Source organism: Gossypium hirsutum, chromosome D12 (genome assembly GCF_007990345.1).
Source record: "Gossypium hirsutum isolate 1008001.06 chromosome D12, Gossypium_hirsutum_v2.1, whole genome shotgun sequence".
NCBI classification, from domain to species: domain Eukaryota; kingdom Viridiplantae; phylum Streptophyta; class Magnoliopsida; order Malvales; family Malvaceae; genus Gossypium; species Gossypium hirsutum.
This window is the reverse complement of record NC_053448.1, coordinates 45571059-45594120: the sequence shown is the minus strand read 5'-3', so window position 1 is coordinate 45594120 and position 23062 is coordinate 45571059. Positions and strand designations below refer to the sequence as shown.

Below are 23062 nucleotides of genomic sequence, written 5' to 3'. Positions count from 1 at the left end.
CCCAATTCACACCAATTCCTATGTCGTACAGGGAACTATACTGAAATTTATTCGACGCACACGTAGTTTCCCCTTTCTATCTGAAGCCCTTGCAACCCCCGTATCCCAAATGGTACGATGCGAATGCACAGTACGACTATCATGCGAGAATAACAGGGCATTCTATAGAAAACTGTACGGCCTTTAAGAAGTTGGTTGAAAAGCTCATTGGTATGGGTCTGGAAGGAGATGGTGAAAAGGGGACTAATCGTCTCAGAAGAAAGTTGTGAAAAGAGGGAGAACTACTGTGAGTTCCACCATGAAGTGGGGCATGAAATCCAGGAGTGTACGGGGTTCAGAGCCCTGATACAAGGTATGATGGATAATAGGGAGGTAGAATTCTGTGAAGGAGTTCAAGAGGAGAGTTATGTATACGCATCAGAGTTGGCATTGGGAGTCCCGAAGGCTAACCGTCCTGTGGTCATTATTTCGCGACCTCAGAACAGTGAGATTGGGGCACGAATAACACCAAAAGCAATCATTCAAAAACCAACTGTGTTTGCATATAAGGATAACAAGAGGGTTTCTTGGAATTACGATTGTAATGTGACAATCCCGGGGAAGGAGGATGTAATCAATAAAGAGGAACAGGATGAAGGAAGGCACCACGAACAGATGAAAGCACGAGTAGAGCCAATAAGAGACGAAACTTCAGTTGAAAAGAAGAAGAATGTGGTCAGACCCGAATTGTTGGTCAATAAACCAATCAATGAGGAGAAAGCTAGAGAGTTCTTGAAGTTCATAAAGCATAGCGAGTACAGCGTTGTGGAACAGCTACACAAACAACCAGCTCGCATATCTGTGCTAGCTTTACTCCTAAACTCGGAGGGGCATCGAAATGCACTACTGAATGTGCTAAATGAAACTTATATGGCCGACGATATCTCTGTTAACAAGTTGGATCGACTGGTCGGCAATATAAGCGCTAATAACTTCATCTCTTTCAGCGATGATGAAATACCACCTGGGGGTATGGGATCTACTAGAGATTTACACATCACTGCAAGGTGTAAAGGGTGCATATTACCGGGAGTTCTGGTAAACAACGGGTCAGCACTGAATGTATTGCCTCTATCCACGCTCAACAGGCTACCTATGAATAGTTCACATATGAAGTCGTGCCAAAATGTGGTAAGAGCATTTGATGGCACCAAGAGGAAGGTCATGGGAAGAATTGACATACCCTTGTTAATTGGCCCAACAATCTATGAGGTAGACTTCTTGGTTATGGACATCAAGCCTTCTTACAGTTGCCTATTAGGAAGGCCATGGATTCATTCAGCAGGTGCGGTACCGTCATCGTTACATCAAAAATTGAAGTTGGTGGCAAAAGGCCGGGTAGTGACGATAAATGATGAAGAAGATATCATTGCATCTGTGACAAACGATGCGCCTTATTTGGAAACAAGTGATGATGCAATCGAGTGCTCTTTCTGTTTCTTGGAGTTCGTAAATGCAACATTCATCCGTGAGGGAAACAAGATCCCGATGCCGGGAATATCAAAGACCACAAAGATGGGTCTGCAATTGACAGTTGGAATGTGAGCTTTGCCGAGAAAAGGGTTGGGGAAATATCTTCAGGGCCGAGTTGAGACTCCAGTGTTGAAAGACAAGCAGGACCGTTTTAGCTTAGGATACAAGCCAGATGCTAGGCAGAAGAGGATAGAGAAGGAAAAGAAGCGAGAGAGAAGAAGGGCTCGTTTGACAGGTGATGACGTCAAATGGGAGCCCATGACCTTTCCTCACCTATCCGAGATTTTTGTATCGGGAGGATTCATCTATGAGGGAATGCTAGGAGTGGGAAGTATTAACACGGAGTTAGAAAGTATTCATGCCGTGTATGAAGCGACGGGAGGAAGAACTTTGCCAGATATTCGTCCTTACGAGTCGGAAAGAGCGCTAAACAATTAGACTGCAGAAGAAATACCTGTAGTTTTTAGGATTTCCTCAGAGTAATGTCCAGAACACCCTTATTGCTTTTTAGCCTAGAAGTGATAAGGATTCCTTTGTGAAATAGGCTCATGTCCAGAAAATCGTTATTTTAATAAAGTTCATGTTTGCAGTCATTTTTTGAGCAAATCTTTCTTTCCATAAGAGCAGTTATTTTTCTCTCGAACTACACTTGCATTTCATTCATGACCATATTGCACCAAACAAATTCCTGAATTCACATTGTTTTTCATAACAGGTCCTACGATATCAATGATACGAATGTCACTCTTACAAATTTAGAGTCTCCTTTTGAACGAAACATGTGTTTAGAGGGATCGCATGATTTTGAGGATGACGAAGACTGTGGTTTGTCTCCTGACTTGTTGAAAATGGTAGAAAGGACTGAGAAGCAAATCCTACCTCATAGGGAATCAATAGAAATTGTGAGCTTAGAGGAGGGTAAAGAGGTAAAGATCGGATCGGATATCTCTGCAAGGACAAGACAGGACCTCATCGAATTACTCCGAGAGTTCAATGACGTGTTTGCATGGTCATACCAAGATATGCCGGGGTTGAGTTCCGATATTATAGTCCATCGTCTCCCTATAAGAGAAGATTGCAAGCCAGTGCAACAAAAGCTCAGAAGGATGAGGCCTGATATCGTGTTGAAGATAAAGGAGGAGGTCCAAAAGCAGTTTGATGCCGGATTTCTGCAAAAAGTCAAGTATTCTGAGTGGGTGGCTAACATCGTACCAGTTCCAAAGAAAGATGGAAAAGTACGAATGTGTGTGGATTATCGGGATTTGAACAAGGCTAGTCCAAAGGATAATTTCCCATTGTCCCACATCGACACATTAGTAGACAATACTGCGGGCTTTTCACTGTTTTCCTTCATGGATGGTTTTTCTGGGTATAATCAGATAAAGATGCATCCTGAAGACATGAGAAAGACTACGTTCATTACGTTATGGGGGACGTTTTGTTATAAAGTGATACCGTTTGGATTGAAGAATGCAGGAGCGACATACCAAAGAGCCATGGTAGCCTTATTCCATGACATGATGCACAAGGAAATCGAGGTTTACGTTGATGATATGATCGCGAAATCTAGAACGGAGGGCGAACACGTGCGGGTCTTGAGAAAGTTATTCCTAAGATTGAGAAAGTTTCAGCTCAAGCTTAATCCAGCGAAGTGCACTTTTGGAGCCAGGTCAGGAAAGTTGCTAGGCTTCATAGTCAGTGAAAAGGGAATCGAGATTGACCCAGACAAAGTCAAGGCAATACGAGATTTACCTCCACCTCGCACTCAGAAAGAAGTTCGAGGTTTCCTCGGAAGACTGAACTACATTGCCAGGTTCATTTCACAACTAACCGAGAAATGTGACGCTATATTTCGTCTTCTGAAGAAACATAATCCTGGTACTTGGGATGAAGAATGCGAAGAAGCTTTTAACAAGGTGAAGCAGTATTTGTCCAATACTCTAGTGCTGTCACCACCTAGCCCGGATAGGCCCCTGATATTGTATCTGGCAGTATTTGATAATTCCATGGGGTGTGTTCTAGGCCAACATGATGAAACAGGGAGAAAAGAAAGGGCAATATATTATCTCAGCAAGAAATTCACTGACTGTGAAATGAGATATTCGTCGATTGAGAAGTTATGTTGTGCCTTGATTTGGGCAACCCGAAGATTAAGGTAGTACATGTTATACCATACGACTTGGCTAATCTCAAAGTTAGACCCGTTAAAGTATATGATGGAGTCAACTGCTTTGAATGAGAGGATGGCCCGATGGCAGATTTTACTATCTGAATTTGACATTGTCTATGTGAGCCAAAAGGCTGTGAAAGGGAGTACAATTGCTGATTTTCTAGCTAGTAGAGCTTTGGAGGACTACGAACCGTTAAGTTTTGATTTTCCGAATGAAGACTTGTTGTATGTAGCCGCTATTGAAGAAAGTCCCCCAGAAGGTCACGGTTGGAAGCTAAACTTTGATAGAGTCTCGAACGCTATGGGCAATGGAATTGGGGCAGTCCTAGTGTCCCCGAATGGTGATCATTATCCTTTCACTTGAAAATTGGATTTTGATTGTACAAATAACATGGCAGAATATGAAGTATGCATCATGGGTATCCGTGCAGCTATAGAGCGAGGAATCAAAGTGCTAGAGGTCTACGGAGATTCAGCATTGATGATATATCAGCTCAGGGGTGAATGGGAAACGAGAGATCCCAAATTAATCAGTTATCGAAAGTTGGTCCTCGAATTGATTAAGGAGTTTGAGGACATCACTTTTTGCTATCTCCCACGAGATGAGAACCAGATGGCTGATGCACTAGCTACTTTAGCCTCCATGATCAAGGTGAACGGACATGGGGATATGAAGCCAATCCAAATGAGTATCTACGAAGACCCGGCTCATTGTTACAATATTGAAGAATGAGAAATAGATGATAGTCCTTGGTATCAAGATATACTACGGCATGTAAAAAATCGTGAGTATCCTAGACAGGCAATGGAGAATGAAAAGAGAACTCTAAGAAGACTAGCCATTGATTACGTCTTAGATGGGGAGATCTTGTACAGGAGGGGAAAAGATCAGGTACTGCTAAGATGTGTGGACGCCGTGGAAGTAAAGAAAATTTTGGAGGAAGTCCATGAGAGCATCTGCGGAACGCATGCCAGTGGGTTCACAATGGCTAGGCAAATTATGAGATTCGGGTATTACTGGTCCATCATGGAAGAGGATTGCATCAATTACTCCAAAAAGTGCCATAAATGTCAAATCTATGGGGATAAAATGCATGCACCTTATTCACCTTTTCATGTCATGACTTCTCCATGGCCTTTCTCCATGTGGGGTATGGATGTTATCGGGCCAATATCGCCGAAGGCTTCAAATAGGCATCGTTTCATATTTGTGGTTATTGACTACTTCACCAAATGGGTAGAAGCTGCTTCGTATGCCAACGTTACAAAGTCATCAGTTAGTAAGTTCTTGAAAAGAGAGATCATATGTCAGTATGGAATGCCTGAAAGAATCATATGCGATAATGCGTTGAACTTGAACAACAGCTCAATAGCAGAAGTCTGCAGTCAATTCAAGATCAGACATCACAATTCATCGCCATATCGCCCAAAAATGAATGGTGCAGTGGAAGCGGCTAATAAAAATATAAAGAAGATTGTGAGGAAGATGACTGAGACTTACAGAGACTGGCACGAGAAATTACCGTTTGCCCTCCTTGCTTATCGAACGTCAATCAGAACCTCTATCGGGGCAACTCATTTCTCCTTAGTTTATGGCATGGAGACAGTCTTGCCTATCGAAGTTGAAATCTCTTCTCTCTGGGTTTTGACTGAGCTACAATTGGATGAAGCAGAATGGGTTCAATCTCGATATGATCAGTTGAACTTGATAGAGGGAAAAAGGCTAAAGGCTATTCAGCATGGTCAGATGTACCAGAAAAGAATGATGCAAGCCTACAACAAGAAGGTCCGACCCAGAGAATTTCACGAGGGGGACCTGGTGTTGAGAAAAATTCTTCCTCTACAAAAAGATTTTAGGGGGAAATGGATGCCGAATTGGGAGGGTCCTTATGTCGTAAAAAAGGCTTTTTCTGAAGGAGCTCTGATCCTGGCTGAAATAGATGGAAGAAACTTGCCCAATCCAGTAAATTCAGACTCGGTAAATAGATACTTTACTTAAAGAGGGGAAGGAACCAAGGCGAAACCCGCAAAGGGCGCTTTGATTCCCCCCCCCAAAAAAAGGAGAGCCTAAGGTGAAAACCCGCAAAGGGCACCTTAAGACCAAAGGGGATTTGAGTTGAAAACCTGAAAAGGGCGGCTCAAATTTGATTGTCACGTGGTAGTCTTGTTGAACCTAAATCGGCAGAAAGGAATAGACGACGTCTTGGGGCATTAACAAAATACTGTGAACCTTCTAAACACGTGTTGAATTCAGAAGGGTCTTCAAAAAGTTGTATAGAGAAGTTCAAAGCAGAGATATCTGGGGCACCTGATCATAGTATTTGTATTAAATTCATTGTTTTAGAATATTTCATTCTCCTTCAATATAAATATCCCCAGACAATTCCTCTATCATTGATAAATCATTGCGAGCTATGCTCCCAAACTAATTTTGTTTTATTCATCGTTATGATCTTTTCGCAAGCATGTTGCATTAGAATGACGATTAATGGATTAGTAAAACTTTCACAAGGGAAGTTTTTCATATTACTCTAGAAATCTTTAAACAACTCAGGAACTTGAAACAGGACTGTTGTTTAGACTTTCACCGGGTTAAAAGGTCGAAGATATCTAGGGGTCAAGAGTCAAGATTAAAATTTTCAAGATTTGACGAAGCGTTGATGTCACAAAGGAAGCCTTAATGAGCAATAATGACTTTAAACATTCAATATGCATTTTTTATGACATAACATTCAAATGTCATTCATACACGCCAAGTTAGGAGCATTTGATTCATTTGATCATGACATCCTAATCATTAGGCATAATTAGGCTCATAAAGTGAGTCATACAGGTCATGTTCCACAGAGAGCAGATTGGTGAAATCATAAAGCCTTGTCTCCCTGAGTAACAATGGAGCGGGTTGAAAAGTAAAAAGATTGAAGCCACAATGGCAGATCTTACTTCCTTAGTAGTGCAGCGGAACAGATTGAAGCTACGACGGTGGATCTGGTTTCCCTGATATTGCAATTAAAAAGATTGAAGCCACAACAACGGATCTTACTTCCTTAGCAGTGCAGCAGAACAATTGAAGCTACGACAGCGAATCTGGTTTCCCTGATATTGCAATTAAAAAGATTGAAGCCACAACGGCGGATCTTACTTCCTTAGCAGTGCAGTGGAACAGATTGAAGCTACAACGGCGGATCTGGTTTCCCTGATATTGCAATTAAAAGGATTTAAGCCACAACGGCAGATCTTACTTCCTTAGCAGTGCAGTAGAACAGATTGAAGCTACGACGGCGAATCTGGTTTCCCTAATATTGTAATTAAAAAAGATTGAAGCCACAACGGCGGGTCTTACTTCCTTAGCAGTGCAGTAGAACAGATTAAAGCTACGACGGCGGATCTGGTTTCCCTAATATTGCAATTAACAAAGATTGAAGCCACAGCGGCGGATCTTACTTCCCTGACGATGCGGTCGAACAGATTGAAGCTACGACGGCGGATCTAGTTTCCCCAACATTGCAATTGAACAAATTAAAGATTACAGATCTTATCTCCCTAGACAGTAGTGGAGCAGAACAAAGATGGCAGATTTTACCTCCCTGAGGTTACAGTGGAGTATATTGAAGCCAGCAATTCTATTTCCCTGGTCGGCAGTAAATCGATCGAAGAAAGCAGATCTTGTCTTCATGTATTGGCGTGAAGTAGATAAAAAAAGTAGATCTTGTCTTCCCATACTGGTGGTGAAGTAGATCGAAGATACAAGTCTTATCTCCCTGAAGTTGCAGTGGAGCAGACAAAACTAACCAATCCTATCTCCTTGAAGTTGCAATGGAGTGGATTAAAACCGCAGATCTCATCTCTCTGAAGTTGCAGTAGAGCAGATCACATCAGATTTACCCTTAAGTTGTAACAGAACAAGTTGAACCTATAAGTCTTATCTCCCTGAAGTTGCAGTGGAGCAGATTAAAGATAGCAGATTTTGTTCTTTTGAGAAGCTACAACATACGAATCCTATCTCCCCGACATTGCAGTGGAGTGGATTGAAGCACCAGTTCCTATACCTCTGAAGATGCAGTAGGAAGGACCAATGTTACCTGAAGAAGAGAAGCATTAAAGAAGTTGAGGCTCAATAAGACTAGGCACAATTGGGCCTTGTAGTCTTTACTCTGTTCTCATTGCACGATAACGAGCAAAGAGAGGCAGCTGTATAAACCCAAATGTGCCCAGGCCCAATCCAACACCCACTTTACATTATAACACTCAGGCCCAAACCACCTAACAGACCCAAACCCCAAACCCAGTAACTAGCAGCCCAATACAGCAAAATTGAAATAAAAAAAGAAGAACCCTAGCCGCAGCAAGCCCTTGCCTCCAGCAAGGACTCCGATCGCCGCAAGACTCGGAGGGCCTCTCCACGCACGTTTGCTCCCCACACGCCTGCAAACACGGACTCAAAGAGTCCGCAAAGAGAAAAACAGCAAAAAATAAACAGATTTATTCACTTTATTTTTTCTTTTCGGCTATATATATAAAGCTAGTATTTTTGTAAACGAGGGGAAGATGGTATTAAGGGAGAAAATACACAAGAAATAGAAAAAAAACATTGAATACAGATTGTTTTTTTGATTCAAGGTGAAATTTTTTCTTCGTTTTTTATTCTCTTTATTTCATTTGTTCTGTTTTAAAAAATAATAATAATAAAAGTAAAAGGGAAGGGATAGACTTACCTTGGCCCTCGAGAGTTGTTAGGAGGGGTTTAAGAACCCAGATTTGGCACCCCTCCGGCCTCCGACTACACGAAGTCGCGACAGAGGGTGATAAGGCGGCAACGCGAGGAGGCTTGGGTATTAAACCCTAGCAGAGCGCCAGAAGGGTTTTTTCTTTCTTCTCCAAGTTTTTCTTTTCTTTTAATTGGTTGTAAATGATTTTTGAAAGAAAAATTTGTTTTAAAACAGCGCCGTTTTAGCCAGGCTTGACCCGCGCGGTGACCCGACCCGAAGGGGAGGATCCGCGCGTTCTGGCCAATTGGGGAATTTGCGCGTGCGGTCCACCCTTTTTGCAATGCGCTTCAATTAGATTTTTTTTGTTTTTTAAAAATTGGCTGCGTATTTTATTTTTGTTTTGATTTGGTCCCTCAATGCGCAGCGTTTTGGATGGTGGGATTAATTTCCCTCTTAGTCCCCCATTGTTGCTCGTGCGTTCGAGTTGATCCCTTTTTATTTAGTTTTGAATTCGCCCCCTGCTTTTTCGTCGTTTATTCAATTTAATCCATTTTTAAAAAAAAACTATTTTAATTTTTTTTACCTTATTATTTTATGGTACTATTACTTGTTATTATTACTATTATTGTCTATTATTATTATTATTAATATTATTCATTATTTTCATGTACATATATACATATCGTTTTTATATTTCGGTTTCATTTTTTTTTACTTTTACAAATGTATAACTTTTTTATTATTTTATTAGTATATATATATATGTTCTTGAGCTTTAAAAAATGCGTGCATATGTTTCGCATACGTTTTACATACATTTTTTTCTTTTTAAACTTTTATATACTTTATATTTTATATATATATATTTATACATTTCTATTATTCTTAAATATATACATAAATACATTTTTTTATATTTTATTTTACATAATTTTCACATGCACTATTTTTGTAAAATAAACGTACATATTTTCTTAGAAGTTATTATAAGTTTTTACAGGTTTCATTTTCATGTATACCCATATGTATGTGTTTTAAATTACATACACATATTACCAAAATTACTTACATGTTGTACTTATTTATGTATATACACATATTGTAAATATATATATTTAACTCATGTTAAGGTGCTTGTTTTATGGGGTATATTAACTTTTTATCATTTTAAAAAAAAAGGGGGAAAACGTATTTGGTTTTGTCAAAACATCAAAATTATTTTCTTGATTCAACGGTTTTTTTTTGAATAAAAGCAATATCCCAGGTTTGGGATTTTCAAGGAAATTGAGCCCTAACGTATTGGGTTCGGATTTTCTTCGTTAATCTTAAATGACCGAAGATATTCTTTATTCAAAATGCATGAGTATAAAAATCATTTTTGGGAACTTAATTTGTTGTGCCTTAACGTATTGGGTGTGGTATGTTACTTTCTAAAAATGAAGATTTTCACACAAAATAAAAGTGATATTCAAAGTTCGGGGATTATGAGGAATTGTACCCTAACGTATTGGGACTCGGTTTCTTTACATGACTTGAACAATTGATTATCCTTTTTCAAATTTCATCATTTGAGTTGATTTTAAAATCTTTTTAACCTTTGACACTAAGACATTAAATGATCAATTTGGTACCGATTTTGGGCGTCACGAGGGTGCTAACCCTTCCTCGTGCGTAACTGACTCCCGAACCTGTTTTCAAAATTCGCAGACCAAAATAATTTTTAAAGTGAGCCTATCACACCCTAATAAAGGATCGGTGGCGACTCCAGTTTTATTTTTAAAGTCGACAACTAAAATTTTTGTTTTAAAAAAAAACGGTTTCGACACAAATATTATATAAGGAAGAAATTACTGAATTCTCAATCAAAAGGCTTTTAAGCTTTCACCAAGATTTGAAGTGAATGCATCCATTTGATTCTTGCTAAGAACCAAGGAAACTTCCATGCCGCCAGATTCGTTTTTAGACTCGATCAACGACAAAGATCCACCATCGTCGATGTGAATAAACTCGATCTTTAGAGGTCTCCCCCACCCAAAATCCATATCATATACACGAAATTTTGGTGATCCAGAGATCCCTACATGATGCCCCGACCTAAACATTTCCTGAAGGTTTGACGGTCCTTTTTCTGCTTCTTTCAGGGCTCCGCTCTCCATCTCTTTCACCTTTTTGGCAATTGCTTTCCCCGCTGTGACTATCCCCTTTGCCCCCATCAGCTCACACTTCTTGGCTCGTATAATACCTAGTGCTAGGCAGTTCCCAAAATATGTTACAGGCAGAGAAAATCCAATTCGGTTCCGGCAATCAACCGCAAAAAGCAAGTAGTAAAACGTATCATCATCGTCGTCGTCGTCACCATTTGTTGATACTTGAATATTATTCTCTTGCGACTTGATCATACATATCCACATGATAGAGCATGTGACTACTAATGTTGATATCTTTACTTCTTCGGAATCATTGCTGCTGTTCTTGCACTGAGTCGTGAGCCACTGCTTGAGTTTGGTGATTTGAGCTCGGGTCAGGACAAATGTGGCTCGAACCTTGTCCACCGATGATATTTCCTTGGTAGGACCAGCAAGGTTCTCTCTCCAAGATGATATCCAGTGCCAGTAGCATTTTAGGGCCTCCTCGTTGCACCCATCAGGGTCTCCCAACGCATCCCTGTTATAGAAAGGTCTCCGCGACTCTTCTTCGAGAAACGTCGAGTCTCCTTTTGACTTGCAAACGGAAGACCAAGATCTCATGAAGTGCATGAATGCGCTTCCATCGGCTGCCACATGGTTATGCGCCATCCCAATGCAGACGCCAGTGTTTGGAAACACTGTGACCTTGACGGCCATGATGGGCATCACTAGTATGCCATCCGATGACATAGTCGATGGTGGCAATTCGGGAACGAAGGGGTGTAGTAATTTGAAATCTCGAGGGTAGTTGGCTGTGAGATGGTCGACATCAGCGCCGGTGAATTCGGCGACGATAAGAGGAACAGAATCGCCGTCACTGTATAGGATAAAAGGCTTAAGTGGAGGCGGAGGGCAGATGAGCTTCGCTGCAAGTGGGAAAAAATGTTGAAGAGTTAGAGAAAGAGACTGGGTTAGAGTTGGGAGCGTGGTTTGCATGAAATGAGAGATAGGGTGAGGGAATTCGTAGAAGAAAAGGCTTTGCATGGGAGCAGAAGGAAACCATGGGAGGTCCAAGTAAGTAAGAGCAAGTGTTGTTGAGGGAACCGACCCTTTCGGTGCTGAAACATGGCTGCTATCAAGGATATTCACAAGGTAGGATGGACCGGCCATTGATCCAAGATTGAAGCTGCAGAATAATAGTTTTAGAGAAATTGGTGCAAAGTTAATAAACATATGAAGTGATGAAGAGGAGAGAAGTCAATTTATAATGTAGGGGATCTACTCAGCCTATGGTACTCCCTTAGTTTGTGTTTTTGCAATTCATTTTAAGACCGATAAAACTACAACCCGATGAGGGCTCCAACATCATTGGATGGTGACTCCACCACCCATCCTACTTACGTCTAGCACCTAACCAAATAAGCCTTTACATTTTGGTTGAAGCCTCCAACTCATTTATCATGTTTCCTTATGGAATTTATTTACATGACAAATTTTATATTTTATTTAAAAAATCAAAGAATATCATTATAACCTTACATTCATATTTATTTCCGTAAATAAATTATCCTTTTAAAATTAAAAAAGAAAAAAAATATATAATTCATTCTACATAACTTACAAATTCTCATTTAAATATTTTGTGAAATCTAAATGTCGACGCACCCCACTATGGTTCTTAAAAAATTAAAGAAAAGTTACTTGATGAGTCGAACAAAAATTAAATTAGGAGGAAAAAAACTCATTTTTATATATTTATAATTATTTTTAGAATTCTAAATCATTTCATTCACTCAATTAACATTACTTCACATATAATATTAAATTATTACCAGAATCGGAAGTAATCTGATCCCTTCAATTGATCTATAAAATTTTAAATTAGTAATATTAAAATTACACTTTCACCCTTAAAAATAATAAAAATATGTTTTAATCCTCTAAAAGTTATAAAGATATAAACTATTACAATGATGAATTTTCATTTTTACCATCACAAAAATGTATAATTTAATTCCGTCCCCCCAAAAAAAAATTATGACTTTGTCTCTGCCTGGATTCGCCACAAACTTTATTACCACAGTCGAGAGTTATATATAGATAACCCTTTTCACTTATAACAAATGTCGTTACTGAATTTATAAACTTATACCAATTTAACTAATTCTTAAATTATACAAGGAGTTTTCGGTGTTGTTATAGTTAACGTAAAGGTTTTGTGTTTTTGAGTATTTAAATTCGAATTTTATTGTGTGCAATAGTGATGTGAGAGTTTCCAATTATATATTTAATCACTACAGTAATTTTTTCGTGCATCATTAGTTAGATTATGACATTCCTATCGTTATGAATAAAATAAATTTATATAATAAATATATTTATATTTTTTTACTCAGCAAAAAGAAAACATTTATTAGTAAACATAAAAAGCACAACCCGCTAGAATCAAAACCAATTAACCAGCATTCATTTCCTTCATCAAACCCCATTTTCATTTTGCAAAATAAATTCTTTGACACTCAACCTTCATGTAAAAAGTTAATTTAAAAATTAGATGAATCATTGATTGAAGTAGTGAAGTTGAGATATTAGGTTTATAGTGTTTTAGATTCAAATTTCTGTAATTTTTAAAAATTATTATAAAAAAACAAAACAAAAACACTTGTATAATAACATTTATTACCTTATAAAAAATGATTTTTTTGGTATAGGTAATATATATATAAATTAACAACAAATAGAAGAATTTTATAGAGCAAACAAGGTAGGTGCTAAATAATAACATGAAGTGGGCGAAAAGAAAAATTAATAAGGTGAAGTTGATGGGCAGCAGACTAGTAAAATGCTTTAGAAAGCGGGAAGCCAACAGCTTGGAGAATACACTTTAGGATTTGTGGTTAACAACAGTATCTGCGTAAGCATGTGCAATTAAGTGTTAGATGGGTGGTAGGTGCTTTCTTTCTCCCTCCAACTATGGTTAAAATGGAACCCTACAACACTTGAGTGTTTCTGTGGTATTTATGGAAACCGCTGATTCGATAGTTCCACCTAAACCGGACAATACATGATACATTTACGCAAGACTTCTAAAATCCTATGTTTTTCCAACTACATTTTCATTGTATATTTCATATTGATGTAAAAGTATAATTTTTCAAAAACCAACAGTTATGGCGAAGAATTGTTCCCCACCATACACCCATTTACCTGTGGAATCCAACAAACACATCCCAACAATTCTACTAGAGGATTTTTGGATCTGCCGATATTAATGGTCCAATGAAATTTTTGAGCCTTCAACATAACTAAGCCCGTTAATAACATTGATTTTTCTGTCGCCACCGTTTTTCCGGTTAAGATTTCAAAGAAGTTTCTTTCCAAATATAAAAATTTTCACACACATGATTTTAAATTGAAACAGGAGTAGTCACCCATTTTGGTCCTCTATAAATTATTTTTTAAATAAAATTTTACCCTTTTTTTTGTTTTTAAAAAAAATTTTGTGTCTACGTTAAAGTCTAAAAAAAATTTGAATTTGAGAGTCGGTTATGTGTGATGAAGGTTTTAATACCTTCACAATGCTCAAAATGGATACTCCGTTAATTATGTGTTGTTAAACATTTCGAAATTTAAAAATGTAAAATCTAATATTTAATTATGATACCTTAAAATATTCATATATAAATAAATGATTTTATTTTTTGAATGAATTAAAAATAGTATCATGCGGTTATTAAACATCAATAAACTTTTTTTTTAATAGTGGTATGTTTTATAAAAGCAAAAAGAAAAATGAAATAAAATAATTGATTGGGCCAAAAGCCTAAAACACTCAAGAAAATTGTCTAAATGTCCAATTAACTCAAAATTATCTCAAATTAGGGAGTCTTCTACTTCAAATTTTGTTCAACGTAAATTTAACTTGAACAAACATTAATTTGAAGCATTTAGTAAGTCAATGAATTTTACTCTTAAATCCAACAACTAAAATTAAGTTAATTAATGTTAATTTAAAGTCGGAGGAAATTTGGTGTCTACATTAGAGGTTCAGTCTTCTATTTATTTGAGTTTTAAATGATTTTTGTACCATCAAAATAGCTAAGCCCGTTAATCAACATTCATTATATTTTCTGTATTAGTTTTAGAGTTTTTTCTTTTTACACTATAAATGAAAATGTTTTATTACACAAGTAGGAGGCTGGAGCCAAATATTTTTTTTTTCATATCCGTTTTACTGTTTATGTTTAGAGTCCATGCCTATCCTTTCTAACAATAATATTTTTAAGGTTTCCAATCCTTGTCTCCCTTAGAAATGTAACTAGACTTGTCTATGGGCTAAACCACCCGACTTGCCCGAAAAGTGGGAAGGTTTGGCCAAAAATATAGGCCCAAAAATGGGTTTAGACAAAAAAATAAAGCTTTTTTTTAACAGACTGGGCCTCGAGTAAGCTTTTTTTGCTCGACCTGGCTCGAATTTTCAAAAAAAAAATGATGTTATTTTTTACTATTTTGCCACTAATTTTTCATTGTTTTGCTAGCATTTCGCAATTATATTGTTAATATTTTGTTGTTATTGTTTGAATATTGTATAATTCTTATTTTATTATTAATTTTGCTACTATTTTAGAGGTATTTGTTTGTAAATTGCACTTATCTTAGTGTTATCTAAAAAAATTCATTTTTTGAAAAACATTTTTTTAATGTTTTTAGTATATTTGATGTATTGTATTTTTAAAATTTATTTTTATATAAAAAATAATATAAAAAATTTAATACATACGGGTTGGGCCTTTCTCGAGTTTTAACATTTTTATTTAGGTCGGGCTTGGACAAAATTTTAGGTCCATTTTTTGGGTCGGGCTTAGGCTTGGGCCTAGAAAACAAGACTCATTTTTTACTTGTCCCAACCCAAAAAGTATTATGTTAACAGTTGAACCTAAATTTTGAAAGCTAAAAAGTTAGACTCAATTTCTAAAAATAAAAGTATAGGGACTAAATTTTAAATCTACGAAAAGTACATGAACTTATGTCATATTTAAATTTTTGTGATGTTTAGCGAGCAAACTACGACATAGTAGCAAAATTTTCATTTCTAGAGGGGTCGTGGAGCACGATTAACTAAGGCTAACAACAGGCTCATCACTTCCCCTTTTCAATTTTGTTACAATAGCTCTGTCTGCTTTCATTGTGGTTATTTTCTAACTTCTCACCGTCGTTTTTGACAAAGCACAACTAATACGAGTACCACCCCTACCCTAACTTCTACTAGATTGTTCACCTCTCTTGGTTGCTTTTTCAAAAAAAAGTATAAAAAATTTACTCTAATAACTACAAAAAGAAGCACCACAATGTGAATCGAAGCAAACAAACCATTAGAACGCAGAAGTCGTAAAAGAAAATAAATAGAGGCAAGAAAGTCGCCAATATTAGGAAGTAAATAGTTCAGTTTCTGTTAGTAGTTAGTTTTATTATTAGGAAAGCAGTTAAGTAACGGCTTTCTGCATGTATTAAACACGTGTATTCAGTGCTTTTGCAACATATACAGAAATCTTTCTACAATTGCTTCTTGTTATCTTAACATGGTATCAAGAGCCAAGGTTCTTTTGGTATATTCATAGAATTTTTTTGGGGGTTTTTTTCTCTTCCTCTCATGGCCACCGATACAACTCCAGATGGTGTTCCTGTTGGTGATACACCACGTCACTCCTCCAATACTAGGGAGGCTGGTCGTTCGCAAGAAAACAACATTATATGTGCATCGGCAGTTCAATATTTCTCTAAACACGATACTATAAAGCTTGCTCTGCATAATTTTCTCCGATGGAAGCATCAAATCTTGTTAATTCTTGAAGGCCATGGTCTTGAAAGTTTTGTGTTAGGTACTACTCCTTCTCCTCCTCCTGTTGTTCTTGGTTCAGACGGTCAGGAAGTTGACAATCTAGATTTTCTCGTGCATCGTAAGCAAGATAAGTTTCTTGCATCCTGGCTTTTATCAACTGTTACGGATGAGTTATTAGTTCATCTCACAAATTCCAAAACTAGTTTTGATATCGGGACTGTTATTGAACAGCGGTTTAGTGCAAAGTCCAATCTTAAGATCTCCAGCATGCGGCATGCTTTGTATTCCCTCAAGAAGTCGTCTTTATCTGTTAAAGATTATGTCTCTAAAGTCAGACAACTCAGTGATGACTTGACTGCTGCTGGTAGCTTTATCTCAGAGCAAGAACAAGTTAGTGTGATTTTGGCTGGCCTTTCGGTTGAGTTTGAGTCAATTAGAATGTTTGCCTCTGCTACTCCTTTGTCTCTTGACTTGTTAACGGAGCTGTTGCTTGATTGTGAGTCCCGTCAGTTAGAAGTGTTAACAAAGGGTTCTTGTCAAGCTAATCTTGCAACTCACCAACAAGGCACGGAGGCTACTTTGAAATAGTCTGGTGGTTCTCTTCCTCGATCTCAACAGGATTTAAAGGGGTCGGGGAGAGGTTGGTCTCGTGGTCGGTCCCGTGGAAATGGAAGGGACTGGTCTCGTTCCAGGCCGCAGTGTCAGTTGTGTGGAAAAGTGAGGCACATGATTCAAACATGTTATCACAGATTTGATGAGAGTTTCTCTAGTGGTGCAGGGTCTAATTCGGTTCAGGTTAACTGTCATCAGCTACATGATTCTGGGTGTCCATCTATGGTTCATTCTTGCCAAACGGGAGCTCATTGTTGTGGTCTTTTGCACTCTCAGACTACTCCGTCTTCACAATCTGACACCATCTGGTATCTTGACTCGGGTGCTATGAACCACATTACACCTGAGGTATCAAATCTTACAACAGCCTCTACATATGCAGGTAACAGTCGCGTAACTATGGGCAATGGTGAATCCGTTTCTATTGCTAATATAGGCTCTTCTTCCTTCTTAGCTGGGGATAGACTATTGAAACTTCAGAATGTTTTGCATGTCCCTGCAGTTTGCAAGAACTTGATGTCTGTGGCACAATTTGCCAAAGATAATGGGGTTTATTTTGAATTTCACCTGGTTTTGTGTTTTGTGAAAGACATTCAGACAGGGGTGACACTACTCGAGGGCCGCATGCATGACGGGTTGTATCGCTTTCATCTCACCAAGTCGACACCCATTGCTGCCTTGAAGCCCAGTTCTAGTATGCTGAATAGTGCTGAACTTTCTTCATTTTCCTTATGGCACAATAGACTCAGTCATCCGTGTGGTAATGTTCTTGCTCATGTTTTGAAGTCATGTAATGTTTCCTTCAAACGAGATAGTTTACAACCATGTACAGCTTGTCAGCTGGGGAAAGCACATAAGCTTCCTTTTTCAGCTTCCATAAAAGTGTATACTTCCCCTTTTTCACTTGTAGTTTCGGATGTATGGGGCCCTGCTAGTGTGCCTTCAGGTGACTATCGTTACTATGTTTCTTTTGTTGATGACTATAGCAGATGACTATAGCAGATACACTTGGCTTTATTTTCTCAAAACCAAATTTGAAATGGCTCAAAGCTTCATAAACTTTCATCGCATGGTTACTGTACAATTTGGCTGCTCTGTTAAGATTCTTCAGACGAATGAGGGAGGTGAATATCGTGTCTTGGCGATTGTTTTATCTCAGCTTGGTATACAACATCAGACAACTTGTCCCTATACCTCGGAACAAAACGGCATTGCTGAAAGAAAACATCGCCAAATCGTCGACATGGGACTGTCCTTGTTAGCTCAATCCAATATGCCATTGAAGTTTTGGTTTTATGCGTTTATACATGCTGTTCATTTGACTAACCAGTTGCCTACGCCTGTTTTGGATTAGCCAAGTCCTTATGAACTACTTTACAAAGCTAAACCCGATTATGGTTCCCTGCGTGTCTTTGGTTGTGCCTGCTTTCCCGATCTCAGACCATTTCAACAGCACAAATTCAGCTTCAGGTCTCAACGCTGTGTGTTTTTAGGCAGTGCTCCTACAGCTAAAGGATATCGATGCCTTGCAGAGGATGGTCGCATCTTCTTGTCGTGCCATGTCCGCTTTGATGAGACCAAGTTTCCTTTTAATGAGGGATTTCAAACAGCCTCATCTTCCGGCTGTGTGCCACGGTGTTCTTCTCGGTCTTTTCTTCCGGTGGTTACGGCCACTACTCAACCTATCTTTTCTCCGAGTTTGCATATTACAGTTCTGAGTCTGCCACTAAGTCCCATTATAGATACTTGTTCTGGTGCGGAGCCTTCCTCTGAACAGGTACGGTTTAGCTCAGTGCATTCTCCTCATGATGTTCCTGAAGCAGTAGGGGATCCTGTGTGTACTGCTCAAAGTACTAACACAGTACCAACTCAAATCCCTTCCATCCTTGGGAACATTCCTGGGAACCGTCATTCTATGCAAACTCGATCGAAGAATGGGATTTTCAAACCCAAGGTTTTTTCTTCTGTCTTGGCTGAGACTGAGCCCACTAGCATCCGTGAGGCATTTCAAAGTTCTGTGTGGACAAAAGCAGCTACTGATGAGTATGATGCCTTGATTGCCAACCGTACATGGGATCTTGTTGCCTTACCAGAGGTTCGTCGTACTGTCGGTTGCAAGTGGATCTTCAAAATTAAAAGACATGTGGATGGCTCTATTGCCAGGTACAAGGGCAGGTTAGTTGTTAAAGGATATCTACAGGAAGCTGGAGTGGACTTCCAAGAGACCTTTAGCCCTGTAGTCAAACCAACCACTATAAGGGTTGTTCTTGCTTTGGCTGTGTCCCTTAACTGGTCTCTTCGACAGATTGATATCAATAATGCCTTTTTGAATGGGGACTTAAGTGAAGATATCTACATGTTTCAACCACCCGGTTTTGATCAAAGTGGGTTAAATGGTGAGCCACTTGTATGCAAGTTGAAAAAGGCGTTATATGGGCTTAAACAAGCCCCTCGTGCATGGTTTCAAAAGTTATGGGATTTTTTGGTTTCTACAGGGTTTATGATCTCAAAGGCGGACAGCTCACTTTTTATTCTTCGATCGGATGATCAAGTATTGTATGTTCTTGTTTATGTCGATGACATCATAGTCACCGGTAGTGACTCTTAGGCCATCAACACCTTTGTCACTCAACTCAATGATCGCTTCTCCTTGAAGGACCTAGGCAAGTTAAACTACTTCCTAGGTATTGAGGTCCAGTACACGACTGAAGGGGTGTTTTTATCTCAAACCAAATATATTCGGGACTTACTTCACAAAGCCTCTATAGATCAGTCAAATAGCCTTCCAACACCTATGGTCACAAATTGCCACTTGTCCGCCAGTGAAGGCAATCCAGTTGAGGATCAAAGTTACTACCGAAGCATCGTTGGTGCACTACAATACGTAGTCATCACCAGGCCCGACATAGCTTATTCGGTGAATAAGGTCTGTCAATTCATGCATAATCCCCTGGATGTTCACTTCAAGGCTGTCAAACGGATCCTACGGTATTTACAAGGAACATTGAGTTATGGGGTAAGGTTCACTCGAGCCTCAAAGTTTCTCTTAGAAGGATATTCGGATGCCAGTTGGGGGGTCGATATTGATGACCGCAGATCTACTTCAAGGTTCTATATTTTTCTTGGAGGTAATCCCGTTTCTTGGAGCTCCAAGAAACAAACTGTGGTATCTAGATCCACAGCCGAGGCGGAGTATCGAAGTGTTGCGCATACAGCTACAGAGATAATTTGGATCCAATCGTTGTTAGCTGAACTATGTGTTCCTATTCCACCTAAAGCCTTGATATGGTGTGATAGTTCTGCTACGGTTGCTGTAGCAGGGAATCCCGTCATGCACTCCAAATTCAAACATGTGGAGTTGGATGTTTTCTTTGTTAGAGAAAAGGTGGTAGCTGGTAAACTTCAAGTTGGCCATGTTCCAGGCTCCTATCAACTTGCGGATATCTTAACAAAGCCACTCTCCGCACCAATGTTCAATAGATTTCGCAGTCAACTTCGAGTAACTAGTGTCAGTTAGAAGGTGATTGAAGAACAGTAGAGAAGTATGAGGAATATTAGGAAGTAAATAGTTTAGTTTCTGTTAGTAGTTAGTTTTATTATTAGGAAAGCAGTTAAGTAACGGCTTTCTACATGTATTAAATACGTGTATTCAGTGCTTTTGCAACATATATAGAAATCTTTCTACAATTGCTTCTTGTTATCTTAACAGCCAACAACGATTGCAAAAGTTTCAAACAAAAAGGAGGCAAAAATAACTTTGAAAAAGATAACCCAAAATATATAGACCTATCTCCAAAAACACATAGTTTTAAAGACGAAACTTTTAAAGTTAGTAGCTTTGCAAGATTGCTCTACTGGGTTTTTGTTGTGTATAACCTTGTGCGGACATATGATGGAAAGATGAAGAAAAAAATATATGGTAGCTATATGTCATTACGTTAATTAGCATGAGCATTCAAGAAAAGCATGGTATCTCCCACCCCTCTCCCAATTTGTTTTTTCCGTTTTATTTATCAATTTTCCTAGCATTTTCTGTCTGCCAATTTAAGGTGGCTTCTGCTGCTGCAATTTTGACCTGCCTTCCTTCTGCATCAACTTGGAGTTTTGAAGAGATTTTGGGTGCATGAAGGTGTTCATTTTTTGTGAATTCTTCAAGTGGGGGAAAATCCTGATCATAAGAGGAAGTTGCAGTGTACATTTGAACTTGTGGAATTGACTGGACAGGAGTTGGGGTTTTCAACTTGTGTTCTTGGTTGCATGACATAAACTGGTCATTTTTCTGGACCCATTTGTTGATCCTTTTGTAACATGGCTGCTTTAGAGGCTTAGCTAGCCATTTTCGGTCAGGATCTGGCTTTGGAGGGGATAATGGAGGAGGATTTGGTAGATCATGGATCTTAGGAGATTGTGGCTTTTTTGCAGAATAGTCCACAAGATATATAGGGTCCAAGATCATGCCTTTAAGCTGACAAATCAAGGATCTGAAGACTCTCTTTTGATTTCTGTAAATACAAAAGAAGAGCCCCACTGTATTTATGTGCCCAAGCAGATACCCAAACAAGAACTTTTAAAGCTCTTGCCAGAAAAGTGGGTGACAAATTATGAGCAGATCCACCAGCACAACCAGCCGATCAAATCCACTAGAAGCCAGATCATGACAAAAGCTGATGGGACTAGTGAAATCCGTTTTGATCACAGTCACCTAAAACAGCTTGCAGCACCTCCTGTCTTTACTACCCAGATGATGTTCCAGCCACTATCTACAGAAGAAGTGGTACCAGGACCAGAAGCAAAGCTAATCCAGAGCTTTCAATCAGATGGAAAGCCTTTGTATTATTTCAAAGATCCCTCAGGACATTGTCCGTAGGATATCAACTGTTTATGTGAAGGTTGCAGAAATGATGTTTTTAAGGAACTTGATGAAGACATCAAACGCACCAGAAGGAGAAAATCCAGCAAAAAATCAACACAGTCAGATTTTTATGAAAGATGGATAAATGGAGATCCGATAAACGATAATTAACAGCAGGTATGCTATGCCAAAACACAGGCCCTTTTCTCTTTTCTGGCCATCAACAAGGCACTGCCTTTTAGCTGTTAATCTCTTTAATCACTGAACTCCTTCTTCAAACTCAACTGAACTTATTAATATCTTATATCATGTTCAATTTCTGGTGTGCAGGATCCATAAGTATGGCAAGCACAGAGCATACTCTTAATGTTCCATTTAAGAGTATACTCTCCTTGAAATTTATTTGTAAAGTAGTAATAATAAAGGGCCTTTTGAGTTATGGCACTTTTTTTCTGCCTATTGGTACTTTTACTTCCATGTTATTTGGATTCCAAATTGAGGCTCAACACTTCATTCTCACATCGAAAGAAAAGAGTGAGTGCCTAAAAGAAAGGCTCTTTTTCTGTGTTTTTCATGCCTTGAATCATTTTATAACTAGGAAGGAAGACAAGCCGTAAAATTCAGAACCCAATTCTAGTTGCTTGTTTCTTATTTCAATGGAGAGAAACATTATAATTTACAGGCGTCAATCTCATATCACGTCTCAAGCCAGCTAGTTCCGCAGCCAAACCGTGGCAGCTGGTTACTAGGGAAAGAAGCCAAACCTAGATGAAGCATTTGATAGGAAAACTGGGGACATTCATTTTTGCAAACAACGCTTGGGGATTGTCATTAAATTTGGAATTGGTTAACTATTTGAAGTCATTTTGATAGTGATTTAATGCTTCAGTTGCGGTGTGATTTGAGTGCTTTTTTGTCCAACGACGACATTGTGAAAATTTGAGTTTTATGGTCCACTCAAACTTTATACCTTTCACAGATGCTCATCTTTCCTTTTATATCTCTCTTCTCTTTTTTTAATTAATATATATTATTACCCATGCACTTTGTTTTTTTGGTTTGTAACACCTTTATTTAAAAGCTTATGCATTATTTATTTTAATATTGTTATTTGATATAATAAATAATTTAAAAGGATTATAAAAATAATTAATTAAAATCTTTATAAAAATATTGTGATGCATATTATTATTTTAGTAAATAAAATTATAATTTCACATACTTTTAATAATTTCATTAAAA

At 38.3% G+C, this 23062-nt stretch overlaps 3 protein-coding genes across 3 annotated transcripts; 2 read left to right on the top strand and 1 right to left on the bottom strand.

The window, feature by feature from the left end:
• Positions 1–228: 228 nt before the first annotated feature.
• Positions 229–1950, top strand: LOC107943441 (uncharacterized). Its single transcript, XM_016877201.2, has 2 exons — positions 229–1558; positions 1601–1950. The coding sequence occupies exons 1-2, from the start codon at positions 229–231 to the stop codon at positions 1948–1950; spliced, it is 1680 nt and encodes a 559-aa protein (XP_016732690.2).
• Positions 1951–10253: 8303 nt separating this feature from the next.
• On the bottom strand, positions 10254–11687 carry LOC107943433 (coumaroyl-CoA:anthocyanidin 3-O-glucoside-6''-O-coumaroyltransferase 1). The gene has a single exon (XM_016877191.2). The coding sequence runs from the start codon at positions 11685–11687 to the stop codon at positions 10254–10256; it is 1434 nt and encodes a 477-aa protein (XP_016732680.1).
• An 8075-nt stretch (positions 11688–19762) lies between these two features.
• LOC107943405 (secreted RxLR effector protein 161-like) lies at positions 19763–20485 on the top strand. The gene has a single exon (XM_016877163.1). The coding sequence runs from the start codon at positions 19763–19765 to the stop codon at positions 20483–20485; it is 723 nt and encodes a 240-aa protein (XP_016732652.1).
• Positions 20486–23062: the final 2577 nt, after the last annotated feature.

Coding starts and splice junctions, on each gene's coding strand:
- LOC107943433 (XM_016877191.2), bottom strand. CDS start 11,687: ATGGCCGGTCCATCCTACCTTGTGAATATCCTTGATAGCAGCCATGTT.
- LOC107943441 (XM_016877201.2), top strand. CDS start 229: ATGGTGAAAAGGGGACTAATCGTCTCAGAAGAAAGTTGTGAAAAGAGG. Junction 1,559..1,600: donor ATCAAAGACCACAAAGATGG/GTCTGCAATTGA, acceptor TGCCGAGAAAAG/GGTTGGGGAAATATCTTCAG.
- LOC107943405 (XM_016877163.1), top strand. CDS start 19,763: ATGGTCACAAATTGCCACTTGTCCGCCAGTGAAGGCAATCCAGTTGAG.